At 42.2% G+C, this 20,208-nt stretch overlaps 1 protein-coding gene across 1 annotated transcript; it reads right to left on the bottom strand.

The window, feature by feature from the left end:
- Positions 1-1,514: 1,514 nt before the first annotated feature.
- LOC112224406 (SH3 domain-binding protein 1) lies at positions 1,515-18,654 on the bottom strand. Its single transcript, XM_024387939.2, has 18 exons — positions 18,362-18,654; positions 12,880-12,922; positions 12,637-12,741; positions 12,468-12,544; positions 12,264-12,375; positions 10,814-10,890; positions 10,562-10,649; positions 10,387-10,455; positions 10,190-10,274; positions 9,800-9,936; positions 9,535-9,643; positions 9,331-9,412; positions 9,133-9,213; positions 5,490-5,603; positions 5,033-5,130; positions 4,602-4,764; positions 4,167-4,516; positions 1,515-1,893 (listed from the first exon to the last, which is right to left on the bottom strand). The coding sequence occupies exons 1-18, from the start codon at positions 18,406-18,408 to the stop codon at positions 1,637-1,639; spliced, it is 2,094 nt and encodes a 697-aa protein (XP_024243707.1). The 5' UTR covers positions 18,409-18,654; the 3' UTR covers positions 1,515-1,636.
- Positions 18,655-20,208: the final 1,554 nt, after the last annotated feature.

Below are 20,208 nucleotides of genomic sequence, written 5' to 3'. Positions count from 1 at the left end.
TGTCTGAAAACATTCATACAACTGTGATACAAAACATGCACTAAAGAAATCACAACATATAATGCATGTATGGTAGCTCTCAAACTACAAAGCACTTTTTCTCTAAGAGTTGAACTGGCTGCAAAAGCACAATACATCTCTGGCCTTGATATGCAACCCAAAGCAGGTTACTCCAAATGTCAGGTTACAGTCAACATTTGTACCTAAAGTGTAAGAACACTTCTTTACACAGGCTTAGATAATACACTATACACTACATGACCAAAAGTATGTGGACACCTGCTCGTCAAACATCTCATTCCAAAATGGGCATCTCATTCCATCATGGGCATTAATATGGTGTTGGTCCCCCCTTTGCTGCTATAACAACCTCCACTCTTCTGGGAAGGCTTTCCACCAGATGTTGGAACATTGCTGCAGGGACTTGCTTCCACTCAGCCACAAGAGCGTTAGTGAGGTCAGGCACCGATGTTGGGTGATTAGGCCTGGCTTGCATTCGGCGTTCCAATTCATCCCAAAGGTGTTCGATGGGGATGAGGTCAGGACTCTGTGCCGGCCAGTCAAGGTCTTCCACACCGATCTCGACATACCATTTCTGTATGGTCCTCACTTTGTGCACGGGGAAATTGTCATGCTGAAACAGGAAAGAACATTCCCCAAACTGTTGCCACAAAGTTGGAAGCACAGAATTGTCTAGAATGTCATTGTATGCAGCAGCATTAAGAATTCCCTTCACTGGAACTAAGGGGCCTAGCCCGAACCATGAAAAACAGCCCAAGACTATTATTCCTCATCCACCAAACTTTACAGTTGGCACTATGCATTGGGGCAGGTAGCATTCTCCTGGCATCCGCCAAACCCAGATTTGTTTGTTGGACTAACAAATGGCGAAGAGTGATTCATCACTCCAGAGAAAGCGTTTCCACTGCTCCAGAGTCCAATGGCGGCGAGCTTTACATCACTCTAGTCGACACTTGGCATTGCACATGGTAGTCTTAGACTTGTGTGTGGCTGCTCGGCCATGGAAACCCATTTCATGAAGCTCCGGACAATCAGTTATTGTGCTGACGTTGCTTCCAGAGGCAGTTTGTAACTCTGTAGTGAGTGTTGCAACCAAGGACAGATGATTTTGATGCCTTACGTGCTTCAGCACTCAGCGGTCACATTCTGTGAGCTTGTGTGGCCTACCAATTCGTGGCTGAGCCGTTGTTGCTCCTAGACGTTTCCACTTCGCAATAACATCACTTACAGTTGACCGGGCAGCTCTAGCAGGGCAGAAATTTGATGAACTGGCTTGTTGAAAAGGTGGAATCCGAGGCCATGTTGAAAGTCACTGAGCTCTTCAGTAAGGCCATTTTACTGACAATGTTTGACAATGGAGATTGCATGGCTGTGTGCATGATTGTATACACCCTGTCAGTATTTTTATTTTATTTCACCTTTATTTAACCAGGTAGGCCAGTTGAGAACAAGTTCTCATTTACAACTGCGACCTGGCCAAGATAAAGCAAAGCAGTGCAACAAAAACAACACAGAGTTACACATAAACAAATGGGTGTGGCTGAAATATCCAAATCCACTCATTTGAAGGGGTTCACATACTTTTGTATACAGTATATAGTGCATCTCTACCCCCTCACTGCGCTATAGAGGTCACCTGTTTGCTTTCCAGTACTGGGGGCTTGGGAGGTGGGATTTGGGGTGGCCTAATTGCACCCTTTTTGCTTAGGGTCTTCTTCAGGACTGGAGCAAGAGGCTTGGGTGCAGGTTGTAGCTGGGTTTTGGGTGTCTCTGCTGGTGCTAGAGGTGCTGGGGCCCTGGGTTTGGAGTATGTAACGGCCACCTGCTCTTTACTCTGGATGGGCGGCATGTGTTGAAGGAAGGATTTCCTAGCTGTGAAAAGAGAAAAAGGAGAAAGGGGTGTTGAGGATACGTTTAGAATACGTATTTTTGGGACTATAGATGTGTATTATTATATTAGAGTATTTGGGGTATGTATTTACAGTGCCTTTGGAAAGCATTTAGACCCCTTGACATTTTGCACATTTTGTTATGTTACAGCCTTATTCTAAAATGGATTAAATAAAAACATTTCCTAATAAATCTACACACAATACCACATAATAACAAAACAGGTTTGTAGACATTTTTGCAAATGTATTACAAACAAAAAAGTCAAATACCTTATTTGCATAAGTATTCAGACTCTTTGGTATGAGACTCGAAATTGAGCTCAGGTGATTTTTGTTCAACTTGATTGGAGTCCACCTGTGGTAAATTCAATTGATTGGACATGATTTGGAAAGGCACACACCTGTCTATATGAGGTCTCACACTTGACAGTGCATGTCAGAGCAAAAACCAAGCCATGAGGTCAAAGGAATTGTCCATAGAGCTCAGAGACAGGATTGTGTCGAGGCACAGATCTGGTGAAGGGTACCAAAACATTCCATCATTCTTAAATGGAAGAAGAAGTTTGGAAACACCAACACTCTTTTTAGAGCTGGCCGCTTGTCCAAACTGAGGAATCGGAGGAGAAGCGACTTGGTCAGGGAGGTGACCAAGAACCTGATGGTCACTCTGACAGAGCTCCAGAGTTCCTCTGTGGAGATGGGAAAACCTTCCAAAAGGACAACCATCTCTGCAGCACTCCACCAATCAGGGCTTTATGGTAGAGTGGGCAGACAGAAGCCACTCCTCAATAAAATGCAAAATAAAATTATGTTAACCTTTATTTACTAGGCAAGTCAGTTAAGAACAAATTCTTATTTACAATGACGGCCTACCCCAGCCAACACTGGCCCAATTGTGCACCGCCCTATTGGACTCCCAGTCACGGCCAGATATAATGCAGGCTGGATTTGAACCAGGGACTGCAGTGACACCTCTTACACTGAGATAAAGTGCCTTAGACCGCTGTGCCACTCGGGAGCCCCTCCAGGCACATGACAACCTGCTGGCACCTAAAGGGTTCTCAGATCATGAGAAACAAGATTCTCTGGAAACCAAGATTGAACTCTTTGGCCTGAATGCCAAGCGTTACGTCTATAGTAAAGCTGGCACCATCCCTATGGTGAAGCATGGTGGTGGCATCATGCTGTGGGGATGTTTATCAGCAGCAGGACTGGGAGACTAGTCAGGATCGAGGCAAAGATGAACAGAGCGAACTACAGAGAGATCCTTGATAAGAACCTGTTCCAGAGTGCTCAGGATTTCAGACTGGGGCGAAGGTTCACCTTCCAACAGGACAACGACTCTAAGCACACAGCCAAGAAATGCAGGATTGGCTTCGGGACAAGTCTCTCAATGTCCTTGAGTGGCCCAGCCAGAGTCCGGGCTTGAACCCGATCTAACATCTCTGGAGAGACCAGAAAATAGCTGTGCAGTAACTCTCCCCATCCAACAGACAGAGCTTGAGAGGATCTGCAGAGAAGAATGGGATTAACTCCCAAATACAGGTGTGCCAAGCTTGTAGCATCATACCCAACAAGACTTGAGGCTGTAATCGCTGCCAAAGGTGCTTCAACAAAGTACTGATTAATGCGTCTGAATACTTATGTAAATGTGATACTTCAGGTCATTATTTTTTTTATACATTTGCAAAATGTCTAAAAACCTGTTTTTGCTTTGTCATTATGGGGTATTGTGTGTAGATTGATGACGGAAAAAAATACCAATTTAATCAATTTTATAATGGGACTGTAACCAAACAAAATGTGGAAAAGGTCAAGGTGTCTGATTACTTTCCAAAGGCACTGTATATCTACTTGAAACTAGAAGTGTGGGTTGTGGTAGTGCAACAGTTTTTTATCAGGACAGTTTTGTCATTAGAAGATGTTGGTTATTTTAGCCACTGCTGCCGGGGATCGTGGCTTCCTTGTACTAAAATGGGGCAGTGGTTTGTCACTTCTGCTGGGTGGTCTATAACACAACGTGAGTGCTCTGAGGGACTTTAGTATTGTCTAAGTAAGTATTGTCTTCACTACTGTCTAAACATTAGATGTCGTTAGCTAGCTAGCACGAGTTATGTGCTTTACATTTGAGTAATTTAGCAGATGCTCTGATTCAAAGGGACTTACAGTAGTGAGTGCATACATTTGAATACTTTTTCATACTAGTCCCCCGTGGGAATCGAAAACACAACTTCGTCGTGGACGGCCACCTACGTTTGTATGGTGAGGTGATCTTCAGTGTAGCTCTGGGGGAGTCCGGTGGGGCCTCTAGGATGGGTTCTAGTGAGCCCGATTCAGGGCTCTGCTTCTGGGTCGGACTGCAGACTGGTGGTGGGGAGGGAACCAGGGTTGGGCCAGGTGCCAGTTTGGGGCTGGGTAGTGGGGATGGGTTGTGGACCAGTGTCGGGCTTGGGACAGGGGACGGGCTCTGGGTATGGATTGGGGTAAGGTTAAGTGGGGTTGAGCATGGTGGGTCTGAGGCAGGGTTCCCCCAGGTGGTGGTTCTACGACCAATGGAGCCTGACTTAATGATGAAAAAACCTCCACTGTCCTGAGATGCTGAGCTGTGGAGGAGACGGTCGGTGTTAGATAACACACTGTTATAATAGAAAGTGAACATAAATCCTGTTCAGTCTGTGCCTGTGGTACCTGATTGTTTTACAGAGAGAAGCATGAGAAGAGGAAGAGGAAGCGCATGATGAAGAGGAGGAGGTCATTCTGGCAAGGTTCTCTTTCCCAGACTCTGAAGTTTGAGGTTCTAACATTTTCAAATCTGGGACCCCAGGAAGCTCAGGAATCTCAAAGTCCACCTCTGGAAAGGAACACAACACAGGCCTACTTTGAGAAACCGTGTTCCATACAAAATACATAGACCTACCTAACATACAGTTCAACATAATGAGACAAAAATAAGTGCATGAATAAAAATACTATCCAAAGGTCATAAGGGGTTCAAGCAGCCCTCTCAGTTATCTAGTAGCTAACTTCCACACATTTCATGCAAATCAACTCATCCCTAAAAAATCTTCCACTGCTCCTCCCTCGATCACACAAACATCACATTGAATGTGGTACTGTACCTTCATGAAACAGGCTGCTGGAGTGTTGTATGAGAGGCTCAACCACCGCCACCACCTGGACGGAGGAGGCAGATGCCATGTCCAACAGAGCTGCCTCCCTGAAAGAGAGGGAGAGAGGTTGATGGAGAGATGTGAAGAGAAAAATGTATGATGGTACAGAATTGGACGGGGGAGAGGGAGATTGAAAGGAAGAAAGAAAGAGAAGCAGGATGAGGGGTGAGAGATGAGAAAGTGAGATAGAAAGAGAGGGAGAGAGAGAAAGAAAGAAAGAAACACACATAGGTTAAAGTCAAGTACTAAAAAGCACAGAGACATAGCTAAACAGACATAATCAGATTAATAACAATCATGTAACAATAGAAAGTGACACCAGGAACAACATTGAGACAGGGTGATTATGACAGACTAATAGAGTGGTTTAGTTACATCTCTCTGTCAGTATGTCAGTAGTACCCACCCCTCCATGCGAGGCCACAGCAGGTTGGGACCCAGTACTATGGCAATGTTACTGGGACTCATCCTGTTAACCGACTGCTGCTCTGACAGGCACGACAGGAACTGTACCAGGTACCTAATAGGGGGAGGGAGGGAGGGAGGGAGGGAGGGAGGGAGGGAGGGAGGGAGGGAGGGAGGGAGGGAGGGAGGGAGGGAGGGAGGGAGGGAGGGAGGGAAAGCACATACAGTGGCGTGTATTCATCAAATCAAATAAAAGTTTATTTGTCACATGCGCCGAATACAACAGGTGTAGACCTTACCGTGAAATGCTTACTTATAATCCCTTAACCAACAATGCAGTTCAAGAAATAGAGTTAAGAAAATATTTACTAAATAAACTATAGTAAAAACATTTTATCAAAATGAAAAAGTAACACAAGAAAATAACAATAATATGGTTATATACAGGAGGCACCGGTACCGAGTCAGTGTGTGGGGGTACAGGTAAATTGAGGTAATTTGTAAAGTGACTATACATAGATAATAAACAGTGAGTAGCAGCAGTGTAAAAACAGAGGGGGGGGTGTCAATGTAAATAGTCCGGGGTGGCCATTTGATTAATTGTTCAGCAGTGTTATGGCGTGGGGGTAGAAGCTGTTAAGGAGCCTTTAGGTCCTAGACTTGGTGCTCCAGTACCGCTTGCCGCGTGGTAGCAGAGAGAACAGTCTATGACTTGGGTGACTGGAGTCTTTGACCATTTTTTGTGCCTTCCTCTGACTCTGAATAGTATATAGGTCCTGGATGTCAGGAAGCTTGGCCCCATTGATGTACTGGGCCGTATGCACTACCCTCTGTTGCGCCTTACGGTCAGATGCCGAGCAGTTGCCATACCAGGAGGTGATGCAACCAGTCAGGATGCTCTCGATGGTGCAGCTGTATAACGTTTTGAGGCTCTGGGAACCCAGTCTCCTGAGGGGGAAAATGTGTTGTCGTGCCCTCTTCACAACTGCCTTGGCGTGTTTGGACCATGATAGTTCGTTGGTGATGTGGACACCAAGGAACTTGAAACTCTCGACTCGCTCCACTTCTGGCATGATGGTGTTGATTTGAGCCATGACCAGCCTTTCAAAATCTTTCAAAGCACTTTATGGCTACTGACGTGAATGCTACGGGGCGGTAATCATTTAGACAGGTTACCTTCACTGTCTTGGGCACAGGGACTATGGTCGTCTGTTTGAAACATGTAGGTATTACAGACTCAGTCAGAGAGTTGAAAATGTCAGTAAGGACATTTGCCAATTGGTTAGCGCATGCTATGAGGACACGTCCTGGTAATCCGTCTGACCCTGCGGCTTTAAGAATGTTGACCTGTCTGAAGGTCTTGCTCACATTGGCTACGAGAGCGTGATCACACAAGCATCCAGAACAGCTGGTGCTCTCATGCATGTAGAAATGAGGTAAAATGGATTTAAGTTTGCCTGCATTAAAATCCCCGGCCACTAGGAGCGCCGCTTCTGGATAAGCATTTTCTTGTTTGCATATGGCCTTATACAGCTCGTTGAGTGCGGTCTTAGTGCCAGCATCGGTTTGTGGTGGTAAATAGATGGCTATGAATAATATAAATGGGAACTCTCTTGGTAGATAGTGTGGTCTACAGCTTATCATGAGGTATTCTACCTCAGGCGAGCAATACCTCAAAACTTTTTAAATATTAGACATCGCGCACCAGCATTGCGCACCAGACGTAGTTGCTCTGTCCTGCCGATGCACGGAAAAGCCAGCCCTATATTATCCATGTCATTGTTCAGCCACGTCTTGGTGAAACAGAAGATATTACAGTTTTTAATACCCCGTTGGCCGGATAGGCTTAATCGTAGATCATTTGTTTTCCAATGATTGCACGTTGGCCAATAATACGGAGGGTAGTGGTGGTTTAACTCCTCATCAGCAAATTCTTTCAAGGCACCCCGCATCTCCTCCCCTCCCCGTCTCTTTTCTTCACGCTGATGACAGGGATATATTTAGAGTCGGACTCATTACAGAAAGAAATCGCTGTTCTGATGTCCAGAAGCTCTTTTCAATCATAAGAGATGGTAGTAGCATCATTATGTAGAAAATTAGTTACAAACAATATGAAAAAACAAACAAAATAGCACAGTTGGCTAGCAGCCCGTAAAACGGCAGCCATCCCCTACCGTGCCATTATTATCATGGATGCCAAGGGAAGCCAGGCTTCCCAAAAAGATGTACTAAGAAAAAAATAAAATGTATCTTTTGTCTCTCTGTGTTACATACATTTCCTTCAATTCTGATTCTGTCTGGTCAAAAAGAGTATGACATTGTTGCTGCCCAGAGCATTGAATGCAAGGGAAGCCAGCGAGCATTTGGCCTACCTTGATAAAAAAAGGTTAATGGAGATATGAAGATAATGGCCAACCAGCATTGAGCTAAACTGAGTGAACTCAGTTAATTGACTGATAAGGGAACTATATGCTTAAAGGTAACGATTAAAGAATTCCACCCTGAAACGTAACTATTAGTGATTATTAGTTTATGTAGCATGTATAATGAATGATTCAAGTACTAAATGTAAGTCCAATAAGGTTTGGTATAGAAATGTGTGTGTGTGTGTCTAAGAAAATACCAAGAACAATTCAACTGTGTTTGACCCGACCTGGCTAGAACTCTGAGAAACGTATGATAGACAGGGAATCCTTTCAAGGTCCCTCTAATCTCGGGGGAATGGAACTGTCGGCTTGTTAATGATAAACAGTGGATACAACTCACCTACTGTTCGTATGTATGTATGTGCTTAAATAGGGAGTGAGTTATAAAATTGATGTCTTTGTATTATGGACTTCAGAGCACTGTCGTGAATAAACTGTACGAACCTTTTGCATAAGCTGAGTCTTTGCCTAATTATTATTAAATCCAGGGCCTTACAAACCTCGGGGATTGGTCAAAGCTTATTGATTGATAGTTATTATCATTGGGATTGAAGATTCTCTTGACATTGACAGAGTCATAGACCGTTTAGACAACATGAGGAGGACTGCATTGGCATTTCTCTACAAGTAGGGTGAGTCAACATATTTTCTACTTGCACACACAGAAATCAGTACCATGGACAGCCACATCATATTTAGCTTACATTGGTTGGACTAAATAGTTTTGGGCATTTTTGGCATAGATTATTAGATGATGCTGAAATGTTGAAGTTGAAATGACGCTGGAATAGTGAAGACAGCTCCTGTTTTCTTTGCGACAACTTTCAATGGTTCTAAATCTATAGTTGTTTAGTAGTTCGAAAATGTCAGAAACATTACCTTGCTTGACCATGCTCGAGGTCATGTAACTGTTTGTTACATGCAATATGTTTTGTGGACTTCACCGGACAGATGTTGCTCTCCGGGTTTTGTAATGTGTGGTTGAATTAGTTCTGCCACTGTGTCTTCTTATTGCCTCGACCGTAGGCCTATATATCATGGTGCCAAGGCATACGAACTAGCAGGTCATAGCAATGCAATTATCACAACACATAGTTGTAATATGGCTAGCGAGATATTCACAATCATACACCCTGCATCATTCATGAGTTTTTACAACTTCACACAGGAATCGGTCAAGATCTGAGAGAGCTATGGGTTACAGAGATATGGACATACCGGAGGTTGTTGTAGTTTTCTGATGGTAACTTCTTCAGCACAATTTTAAACTGCTCAAGTTTGTCTGTCAATTCTTTCTCCCTAAATAAAGAGGGGAATAGACAGACATTTGAAGAGCAGAAATTAGAGGGGAGCGAAATCATGTAAAGACACTGTGTACTGTATGCTTTTAAGATGTAGACCAATCAAGGACCTTACCCTGCTGCTTGAAACCAATCATTGTAGAGTTCAAAGGTCATGAGTGGTTCAGGCAGCTCTCTCAGGTAGCTTTTCAAAGCCCCTACATGGATAAAAGAGAAAATGCTGCTTAGTGCCTATGCGTTGTTTAACTGTCAAGTAAAGATATTTGAAACTTGAAAACCATGAATAAGGGGTACCGTCAACAGGGACGGTCTCTCTGACCTGCGACTGCATGAGGGTCAGTGAATTCACTGTGGTTCACGACCCCTCCATCCAGACTGCTCTTCAGTCTCTTCACTACCGAGGCTGCTGCTGCCAGACGAAACAGACCCTGGGAGAGAGATGAAGGGAGATAGAGATAGACAGATTTGAGCCAAGAGGGCAAATATTATCGTAGACTGGCTACAGTCCTTTCACCTGCTCAGTTAATTAATAATATCCCATTCACATGTATACCATGTAGTAGATTAATAATCCCAGTCCTCACCTCCTCTCTCATGCCGGTGTGCAGCAGCATGTGAACACACTCCTGGATGGGAACAGCGATCTCCCTGCCGCTGTTGTACAGGTGAGTCAGCAGAGGCTCCCCGTAAACCTTCCCCTTATAGTTATTCTCCTGGGAGTCTGTGTTAACACACATACTGGTGACACACTGGACAAATCCTAGGCAAGTGTGTGCTACACATTGGATAGGGGGTTACCCATGTACACTAAGTATGGCCTGGGTATTGTAATTGCAAATACACACACACACACACACACACACACACACACACACACACACACACACACACACACACACACACACACACACACACACACACACACACACACACACACACACACACACACACACACACACACACATCCTATTCACCTGTTTGACTATCTTTCAGCTCACTGATGTTTCGTTCGAGGAAGTCATGGGAATTCTTATGATGTTCTGCTTGTAGTTCCAGCAGCTAAGGAGAGAGCACAACCCAGACACTTATCAATTATAATTCCTAATAGCTAATAGCACATGATAATTAAAGTACAGCTTGAAAGGGAGGACAATTAGTAGGCCACACTCACACGAATGAAGTAGTTGGCATAGTCATCTTCTTTAGTGGCAAAGTGATACAGATCTGCAGAGTATTGGTCCTGCAGGGAATGTACAGCCACACGTTAATACTGTATGTTAGAGGCTGAAACTACTGCATTAAACAACAAAGTGTCTGAAACAGTAACATCCAACACCATACAACACCTTGATGCTCTCCAGTTTCCTCCAGGCCTCCTCCACCTCCTCTTTCAGCCCATCCTGCTTTGCCTGAGGTCCCGTACTAGCCTGGGACCTGAAGGGGCAAAGTCATTCATGATCAGAAGCCATAAAAAGTAAAAGAAAGGACTCAATGGAGATACTGACTAAAGGTATTTATTATATATGTATAAATTAACTGTGTACTGTCTGGAGCATATAGGGTCTGTCAAATACAAACACACAGAATGTGTGACCCACTTGTTGCGTGCATTGTGCCAGTCCATTGTGAGTTTGGCAAACTGCTTCTTGTTTTTGAGAATCTCTGGAAGGTCTTCCTACAGATAGTGTACATATGTCATTACATCTCTCACTAAAGCTTCACTAAAGCTCCAGTAGATTACTAAGAAAGGCTCATCCTTTGTTTAAAAATGGCATTTTGGCCTTTATACAGATTACAACTTCCCAATTGAAAATGAAACCTTGTTCAAAGTATCACTCTTCCTTAAAAAAGTCCTGCAAAGCTGGTTACAATTCCAATATTATCTACCAGAAAATACAGAAAAAATATTATAACCAATATTATGGTTCAACTCAAATATACTGATTGATAAAAAAAAACATTATGGATTTTGTAAAATTGTATTATATTTATTACAAATATTATGAATAGGAATGGTGTAGTTATGTCACATATGCAGCTATCGAAAATATATGGAAATGTTTTCTCAATCCAAAGTTTTACTGATTGCAGCATTACCTCAAAAATGGATGAGTCAAGTGGAAGGTGGAGAAGGTAGGGAATTGTCTGTCTGCCATACTGTATATTAAAGACCAAAATTGGCTGAAAAAGGTTGGCATATATATCGAAAAATATGCCAATTTCATTTGAGGACAAAAATATTGACAGCTACGCCATACACGTTGCAAAAATATCTGGGAAGAGATTTTCGATGTACAGATTCCATGCACATGGTGTATGAACTGATACACAAAACAACGCTTCATTCAACATTGAGTTTTTCAATTGAAATATTAAACAAAATTCTTGCCACCAACAGAATGTTATATATATGGGACATACAACCATCTCAGCTCTGCATGTCTTGCTGTGAAGAAACAGAATCCTTAGATCATTTATTCTGGTATTGTCCCCATCTAGCTTGTTTCTGGCTGAAAAATCACAACATTCTTTTAAAATTATCCCTACAAATAGCAGTGTTGGGCAATTTGGAAAGCCATAGTCAATCAATCAACAATATAAAAATAATCTTAGGAAAAATTTTCCTCTTTAACTCACAATCTGTGGATACTGTGCGATTAGAAAGGTTCAAAATGAATGTAAAACAGTTGAAAAATACATGGCACGTGGATATCAAAAGAGGATGTCTACAGAGATAGGTGGGACGGGCTGAGAGTAGCCCAAAATGTCATGTGTATAATCCAAAAACAATATCTTTGTTGTGTAATTACTGTGTGAAAAAGTACCATGTATGTCAAATGTGTGTCAAATGCATACGTAACAAAAAAGTGTAAAAAACTAAAATATAAAACAAAATTACTGTTGTCCTCAGAAGAGGGGGGGCAATAACATTTTTTAAATAATAATATATATATTTTTTTTCAAGTATTCATATGTAATACTACATCATCACAAACTTAAATTGTTATCCAAAAGTGTCTGAATAACTCTTGCTAATGCAGCCCTTACCTCACTGAGTTTATTGAGAGGTTCCAAAACCTCCTTCTCCAGCTTCAGCTCAAAGTCAGACAGTGTTGCGGCCAGATGACTCTCCATGAAGCAACACATCTCCAATACTTTCCTATCAGAAAGGAAATAGACTAATTGATTCATTGACGAATTTTCAACTGATCATTTGGATGATTGAATACATGGTTTGGTTACTTAAAGTACCTGATAGAAGAGTCTGGATCAAAGTCTTTAAAGCTCTCAGCCATGCTAACAGAGAGCAGCATGAGAGGGAGTTTTTTCTGGAGAGAGAGATAATTTTAGATTGATAATCATAATAGAATGACTTCAAGTCAAGGGTCAGGGGTGAAAGGTGAAAGAGTATAGACTTTACCATTCTTCTCTCTGTGTCCAGCCCTAGTTGACTCTGCAGACAGCCCAGCAGCTTCTTGTGAATAACCTGCGCTGCCTTCTTGGCTGGCTCCACCCGCTGCTCCACCTTAGACCAATGAAAATGACAGATATAGAGCGTATCTTATGTTCACACTGAGCTAGGTACAAATGTATTCACTGAGAAATCTTTTCACGTAGTGAAATGAGCCACCACTGTCACCCTTTATCATCAGCCTTAACTCACCATAACCAGATCTTCTGTGAGAAGATCTGTGGCATCCTGTGACCTATTGATAGTGGTAAAAAAGGCTTTCAGGCAATATTTGTGTTACAGTGTGTTACAGTCTTATTTGGCAATGTTCTTGGTGAGTGGAGTGTGCCAATACAGTATATTTTGCACTATGCTTCTTTGACTAGAATACTGACATTACACAAAATAAAATAAACAGTAAGGCACATTTCCGCATATGATCAAATGCGACATTTTTGCTTAACGTTTCATTTATACATCTACAGTGCCTTGCGAAAGTATTCGGCCCCCTTGAACTTTGCGACCTTTTGCCACATTTCAGGCTTCAAACATAAAGATATAAAACTGTATTTTTTTGTGAAGAATCAACAAGTGGGACACAATCATGAAGTGAAACGACATTTATTGGATATTTCAAACTTTTTTAACAAATCAAAAACTGAAAAATTGGGCGTGCAAAATTATTCAGCCCCCTTAAGTTAATACTTTGTAGCGCCACCTTTTGCTGCGATTACAGCTGTAAGTCGCTTGGGGTGTCTCTATCAGTTTTGCACATCGAGAGACTGAAATTTTTTCCCATTCCTCCTTGCAAAACAGCTCGAGCTCAGTGAGGTTGGATGGAGAGCATTTGTGAACAGCAGTTTTCAGTTCTTTCCACAGATTCTCGATTGGATTCAGGTCTGGACTTTGACTTGGCCATTCTAACACCTGGATATGTTTATTTTTGAACCATTCCATTGTAGATTTTGCTTTATGTTTTGGATCATTGTCTTGTTGGAAGACAAATCTCCATCCCAGTCTCAGGTCTTTTGCAGACTCCATCAGGTTTTCTTCCAGAATGGTCCTGTATTTGGCTCCATCCATCTTCCCATCAATTTTAACCATCTTCCCTGTCCCTGCTGAAGAAAAGCAGGCCCAAACCATGATGCTGCCACCACCATGTTTGACAGTGGGGATGGTGTGTTCAGGGTGATGAGCTGTGTTGCTTTTACGCCAAACATAGCGTTTTGCATTGTTGCCAAAAAGTTCAATTTTGGTTTCATCTGACCAGAGCACCTTCTTCCACATGTTTGGTGTGTCTCCCAGGTGGCTTGTGGCAAACTTTAAACAACACTTTTTATGGATATCTTTAAGAAATGGCTTTCTTCTTGCCACTCTTCCATAAAGGCCAGATTTGTGCAATATATGACTGATTGTTGTCCTATGGACAGAGTCTCCCACCTCAGCTGTAGATCTCTGCAGTTCATCCAGAGTGATCATGGGCCTCTTGGCTGCATCTCTGATCAGTCTTCTCCTTGTATGAGCTGAAAGTTTAGAGGGACGGCCAGGTCTTGGTAGATTTGCAGTGGTCTGATACTCCTTCCATTTCAATATTATCGCTTGCACAGTGCTCCTTGGGATGTTTAAAGCTTGGGAAATCTTTTTATATCCAAATCCGGCTTTAAACTTCTTCACAACAGTATCTCGGACCTGCCTGGTGTGTTCCTTGTTCTTCATGATGCTCTCTGCGCTTCGGACCTCTGAGACTATCACAGTGCAGGTGCATTTATACGGAGACTTGATTACACACAGGTGGATTGTATTTATCATCATTAGTCATTTAGGTCAACATTGGATCATTCAGAGATCCTCACTGAACTTCTGGAGAGAGTTTGCTGCACTGAAAGTAAAGGGGCTGAATAATTTTGCACGCCCAATTTTTCAGTTTTTGATTTGTTAAAAAAGTTTGAAATATCCAATAAATGTCATTCCACTTCATGATTGTGTCCCACTTGTTGTTGATTCTTCACAAAAAAATACAGTTTTATATCTTTATGTTTGAAGCCTGAAATGTGGCAAAAGGTCGCAAAGTTCAAGGGGGCCGAATACTTTCGCAAGGCACTGTATGTGCTTTTACGAAGAAAGAAAACATTTAGGCTATGAGGACATTTATATTCATAGCCACATCCATCGTAAAAATAAGTAGATGACAATAGTGGTCATGTCGACTCCGTGTATTTTTCCCCCAACTCCTATGGTGGTGCAGTCTGCTAAGGTTGTGAGTTCTAATCCCACACGGGGCAGGTATTATTTGTTTTCAAATCCTTTATTTACAATATTCAACCCTTGCCCACATACTTCTAATTCTGATAAGTGAAAGTATACCTGTGAGAGAGGTTGCCCTGGTAGTAATGTCACGCCCTGGTCTTAGTATTTTGTGTTTTCTTTATTATTTTGATCAGGCCAGGGTGTGACATGGGTTATTTTATGTGGTGTGTTTTGTCTGGGGGTTTGTTGTAGGTTATGGGATAGTGGTTAGTGGGGTTGTCTAGAATAGTCTATGGCTGCCTGGAGTGGTTCTCAATCAGAGGCAGGTGTTTATCGTTGTCTCTGATTGGGAACCATATTTAGGCAGCCATATTCTTTGAGTGTTTCGTGGGTGATTGTTCCTATCTCTGTTTGCACCAGATAAGGCTGTTTATGTTTTCACGGCTCAGTTTGTATTAGTCGTGTTTATCTTTTATTAAAGATGAATAAAAAATAACCACGCTGCATTTTGGTCTGCCTCTCCTTCGACGGAAGAAAACCGAAACAAGTAACTATGTTTTTAAACAGTATCCAAGAGCAATCTGTGAGTTAATTTGACCATTGGAAAAAGAGCTACTGTGTAAATACTGCAACACAGGTTGGATTCATTTTCAAGGTGATGATTACACTGTTCCTACCAACACAATACTACATTAGAAAGATTATATTTTCTGTCCAGAGCTGTATTTGCTCACAATGCACATCATTTTATGATCAAAGCGTGCCAGTGGACTGGTAAGTATGCTTTAGTGAGAAATTGTTGGGATCAATTGCAACTGTTTACCCATCCCCCAAATCAATATTTATGAGTAATTCCCTCCAACCCACAACTTCTCACTTGAATGCATTTTATAAAAATTGGATAGCGGTTGGGTAAATGCTGAAATTGGGGTTGAGAGTTATCCTTTAAAGTTAGAGAGTAGAGGCTACTGCTGTGGGCTGTTTTAGGGGACTTACAGGTGGGATGAGAGAGAGAGACAGAGAGAGACGGAGAGAGGGGGAGAGAGAGAGAGAGAGAGAGAGAGACAGGCAGAGAGAGAGAGAGAGAGAGAGAGAGTGACAGGCAGAGAGAGAGAGAGAGAGAGAGAGAGAGTGACAGGCAGAGAGAGAGAGAGAGAGTGACAGGCAGAGAGAGAGAGAGAGTGACAGGCAGGCAGAGAGAGAGAGAGAGTGACAGGCAGAGAGAGAGAGAGTGACAGGCAGAGAGAGAGAGAGAGAGTGACAGGCAGAGAGAGAGAGAGAGTGACAGGGAGAGAGAGTGACAGGGAGAGAGAGAGAGAGAGAGAGAGAGTGACAGGGAGGGAGAGAGAGAGAGAGAGAGTGACAGGCAGAGAGAGAGAGAGAGAGAGAGAGAGAGTGACAGGCAGCGAGAGGGAGAGAAAGAGACAGCGAGAAAGCGAAAGAGAGAGAATGAAAGAATGGCAATGAAGTTTCAGCAGCATCTGATGGAGAGCAGTGAAACAGCTGCAGTGAAGCCCAAGCATTTTCTAAAAGTTTTTTTCTTCAACTAAACAAAAGCCCATAGGTGTCTATCTGTGTGTTTTTTTTTTATAGTTAAGGTCACATTCAGTTATTCTGAACAAAGTGAGAATAGTGTAGGTAGGGGCTCCTTTACTGTGGTTAGAGCTCTGTTCTGGTGCAGCCGCCTTGTTAATTACCAGGGATTATTAATAGCCTGAAACACGTCAGTGGCATGTAGGCCTGCAAACACACCACTTCCATGGTCTGTTGCAACCTGCTGCAGACACGCTCAGCTATCAGCCAGGGTAGTGTGGGCATCAACAACCCGACGTGGGTATCAACAACCCGACGTGGTTATCAACAACCCGACGTGGGTATCAACAACCCGACGTGGGTATCCAATTACATATTTTTGCTGATCTGAAGCATAATACACGTACATACAAATGTACAGATTGGCTTTTGTACATGGGACATTACTGAATCAAAGGACATTCAGTTTACTCTTTAAGGTATAGGGGAATCTCAAATAAAATTGTATTTGTCACAAGTTTCATAAACAACAGGTGTAGAGTAACAGTGAAATGCTTACTGACAGGCCCTTCCCAACAAGAGAGAAAAATAATAACATGAGGAAAAAATACACAATGATTAACGAGAACTTGGCTATATAGACAGGGTACCCATACCGAGTCGATGTCCAGGGGTACGATGTAATTGAGGTAGATATGAATCTTGTGGGCGGGGATGTGCCCTCAAGTTAACAATTTAACCCCCCAGAGTCATATATTTAGAGAGTTTTGCCAATGTAGTTACTGCATTATCAATCAAATGTATTTATAGAGACCTTTTTTACAACAGCAGTTGTCACAAAGTGCATATACAGAAACCGAGCCTAAAACTCCAGAGAGCAAGCAGTGCAGATGTAGAGGCACGTTGGCTAGGAACAACTCCTTAGAAAGGCAGGAACCTAGGAAGAAACGTAGAGGACCCGGCTCTGAGGTGTGGCCAGTCGTTTTCTGGCTAATGTAGTTATTGTACATGACATTTCAACATTCTATGGTAGCCATGTTAGCTCCCCATTGACATGACATGGTAAATATTTAAACAATGCTATGTAACTGAATGTCTAGAATTAGAAGAATATTCTAAATTCTAAAAGTTGGCCTAACTCTCTTAAATATATGGCTCTGCTGTGTCATTGTGTCACAGGCCACACACAAAGTAAGACATGATGCAGGTAATCTTGCCGTGACGCCATTCAAAACAATTATTCATTGTTATGACTGTTCTCTCACTCATGAAGATGAAACATTACAGTCATCCACTATTCGCACTACACCATGGAACCCTGTTTGCTTCACTCTTCCTCCTACTTTCATACCAACGGTGGCATGATGATCATGAACTCTGTGGTTGTCCTCAGACACCAAAGATACTCTGTCCTTTGCAGAAGTCAGATGACTTTACCACAGGATGCTGCTGAGGGGAGGACGGCTCATAATAATGGCCGGAACGGAGCAAATGGAATGGCATCCATGTGTTTGATGTATTTGACACCATTCCCCTGATTCTGCTCCAGCCATTACCATGAGCTCATCCTCCCCAATTAAGGTGCCACCAACCTCCTGTGGACTCTACCAAACAGGCTCCCCTCTCACCAAAAGCTTGTCTAAAGGTTCTTCTTTCACCCACAGATGCTCATGATGAAAATAACTAAGATTAGAACGTAGAATCAGACTTTAGAGTTTAGATTGTCACAAAGCTTGATAGCATTGGTTAGAAGTACAGTATCTCACCATTTATTCTCCATTCTATGCAGTTAGTTCCAAGTTCTTTGAAAATAACTATTGTATTAGAACTGAAAAGAAATAGGCTATTGTATTTTCACAAATATATCCCCCTCCAAAAAAACAAAAAGTCCAAAATGGCACATGAAAGTACTTACTTCCCCACAGAGCCAAGCTGCTTCAAGAGGTTGAAAGATTTCAGCATGGTTGCATGGGAGTCAGCCCGCCTCTTACAAATTATCCCTCTGTCTTGACTCCAGCCAGGTCCTCAGTCATGTGTTGCCAAGTCAGTGTCTGTATTATTTCATTGAGCAGACACCACTGCAAGTGGTTTTCTTCAGTGTGTGTTGTTGGTGCGATGTTCTGTCATCCAGCAGTATTCGTTCTTGTTTTGAAAATGTGCTCTGTGACTGTGTTCAACCGCCACTCAGTCACACAGAGCTCTAAGAGAAGAGGAAGTTGCCTCAACTGAAGCAGCAGCAGAGGAAGAGGGGTTTTTCAATATCAATGTGAAATAATATATACAGTGAATTCGGAAAGCATTCAGACCCTTGACTTTTTCCACATTTTGTTATGTTACAGCCTTATTCTAAAATTGATTAAATAAAAACATTTCCTCATAAATCTACACACAATACTCATAACAAAGAGAAAGCAGGTTTGTAGACATTTTTGTGAATGTTTTCTTTATTTTTACTATTTCCTACATTGTAGAATAATAGTGAAGACATCAAAACTATGAAATAACACATATGGAATCATGTAGTAACCAAAAAAGTGTTAAACAAATCTAATTATATTTTATATTTGAAAGTACCCACGCTTTGCCTTGATGACAGCTTTGCCCACTGTTGGTATTCTCTCAACCAGCTTCATGAGGTAGTCACCTGGAATGCATTTCAATTAACAGGTGTGCCTTCCTAAAAGTAAATTTGTTGAATTACTTTCCTTCTTAATGGGTTTGAGCCAATCAGTTCTGTTGTGACAAGGTCAGGGTGGTATACAGAAGACAGCCTATTTGGTAAAAAGACCAAGTCAATATTATGGCAAGAACAGCATAAGTAAGTAAAGAGAAATGACAGTCCATCATTACATGAAGGTCAGTCAATACGGAAAATTTCAAGAACTTTGAAAGTTTCTTCAAGTGCAGTCGCAAAAATCATCAAGCGCTATGATGAAACTGGCTCTCATGAGGACCGCCACAGGAAAGGAAAACCCAGAGTTACCTCTGCTGTAGAGGATAAGTTCATTAGAGTTTGCAGCCCAAATAAACGCTTCACTGAGTTCAAGTAACAGACATATCTCAACATCAACTGTTCAGAGGAGACTGCGTGATTCAGGCCTTCATGGTCGAATTGCTGCAAATAAACCACGACTAAAGGACACCAATAAGAAGAAGAGACTTGCTTGGGCCAGAAAACACAAGCAATGGACATTAGACCGGTGAAAATCTGTCCTTTGGTCTGAGGAGTCAAAATTTGAGATTTTTTGTTCCAACCGCGCCTTTGTGAGACACAGAGTGGGTGAACTGATAATCTCTGCATGTGTGGTTCCCACTGTGAAGTACAGAGGAGGAGGTGGGATGGTGCTTTGCTGGTGACACTGTCAGTGATTTATTTAGAATTCAAGGCACACTTAACCAGCATGGCTACCACAGCATTCTGCGGTGATTCGCCATCCCATCTGGTTTGCTTTTTTTTGTAAGAGGGCATATCAAACCAAATTAAAGTTTATGTGTCTCTTGCCCCGAGTACAACAAGTGTAGACCTTACAGTGAAATACTTACTTACAAGCCCGAACCAACAGTACACTTTAAGTAAAAAGTAGGTATTAGGTAAACAATAGATAGTAAAGTAAAGATAGTAAAGTAAAGAAATAAAAAAAAACAGTAAAATGACAGTGAAAATAACAGTAGTGAGGCTATATACAGGTGGTACCAGTACAGACTCAATGGGGCACCCGCTTAGTTGGGCTAATTGAGGTAATATGTACATGTAGGTAGAGT

Source organism: Oncorhynchus tshawytscha, linkage group LG25 (genome assembly GCF_018296145.1).
Source record: "Oncorhynchus tshawytscha isolate Ot180627B linkage group LG25, Otsh_v2.0, whole genome shotgun sequence".
NCBI lineage: Eukaryota > Metazoa > Chordata > Actinopteri > Salmoniformes > Salmonidae > Oncorhynchus > Oncorhynchus tshawytscha.
The sequence above is the reverse complement of the archived record's forward strand: the minus strand, read 5'-3'. Positions and strand labels throughout refer to the sequence as shown.

What these genes read in the sequence shown, in the direction of transcription:
- LOC112224406 (XM_024387939.2), bottom strand. Translation starts at nt 18,408, where the DNA reads ATGCTGAAATCTTTCAACCTCTTGAAGCAGCTTGGCTCTGTGGGGAA. An exon ending in TGGACACAGAGAGAAGAATG is followed by an intron (nt 12,545 to 12,636) that starts GTAAAGTCTATA and finishes CTCTCTCTCCAG; the next exon opens with AAAAAACTCCCTCTCATGCT. An exon ending in CTGTGGCCTCGCATGGAGGG is followed by an intron (nt 5,131 to 5,489) that starts GTGGGTACTACT and finishes CCTCTCTTTCAG; the next exon opens with GGAGGCAGCTCTGTTGGACA.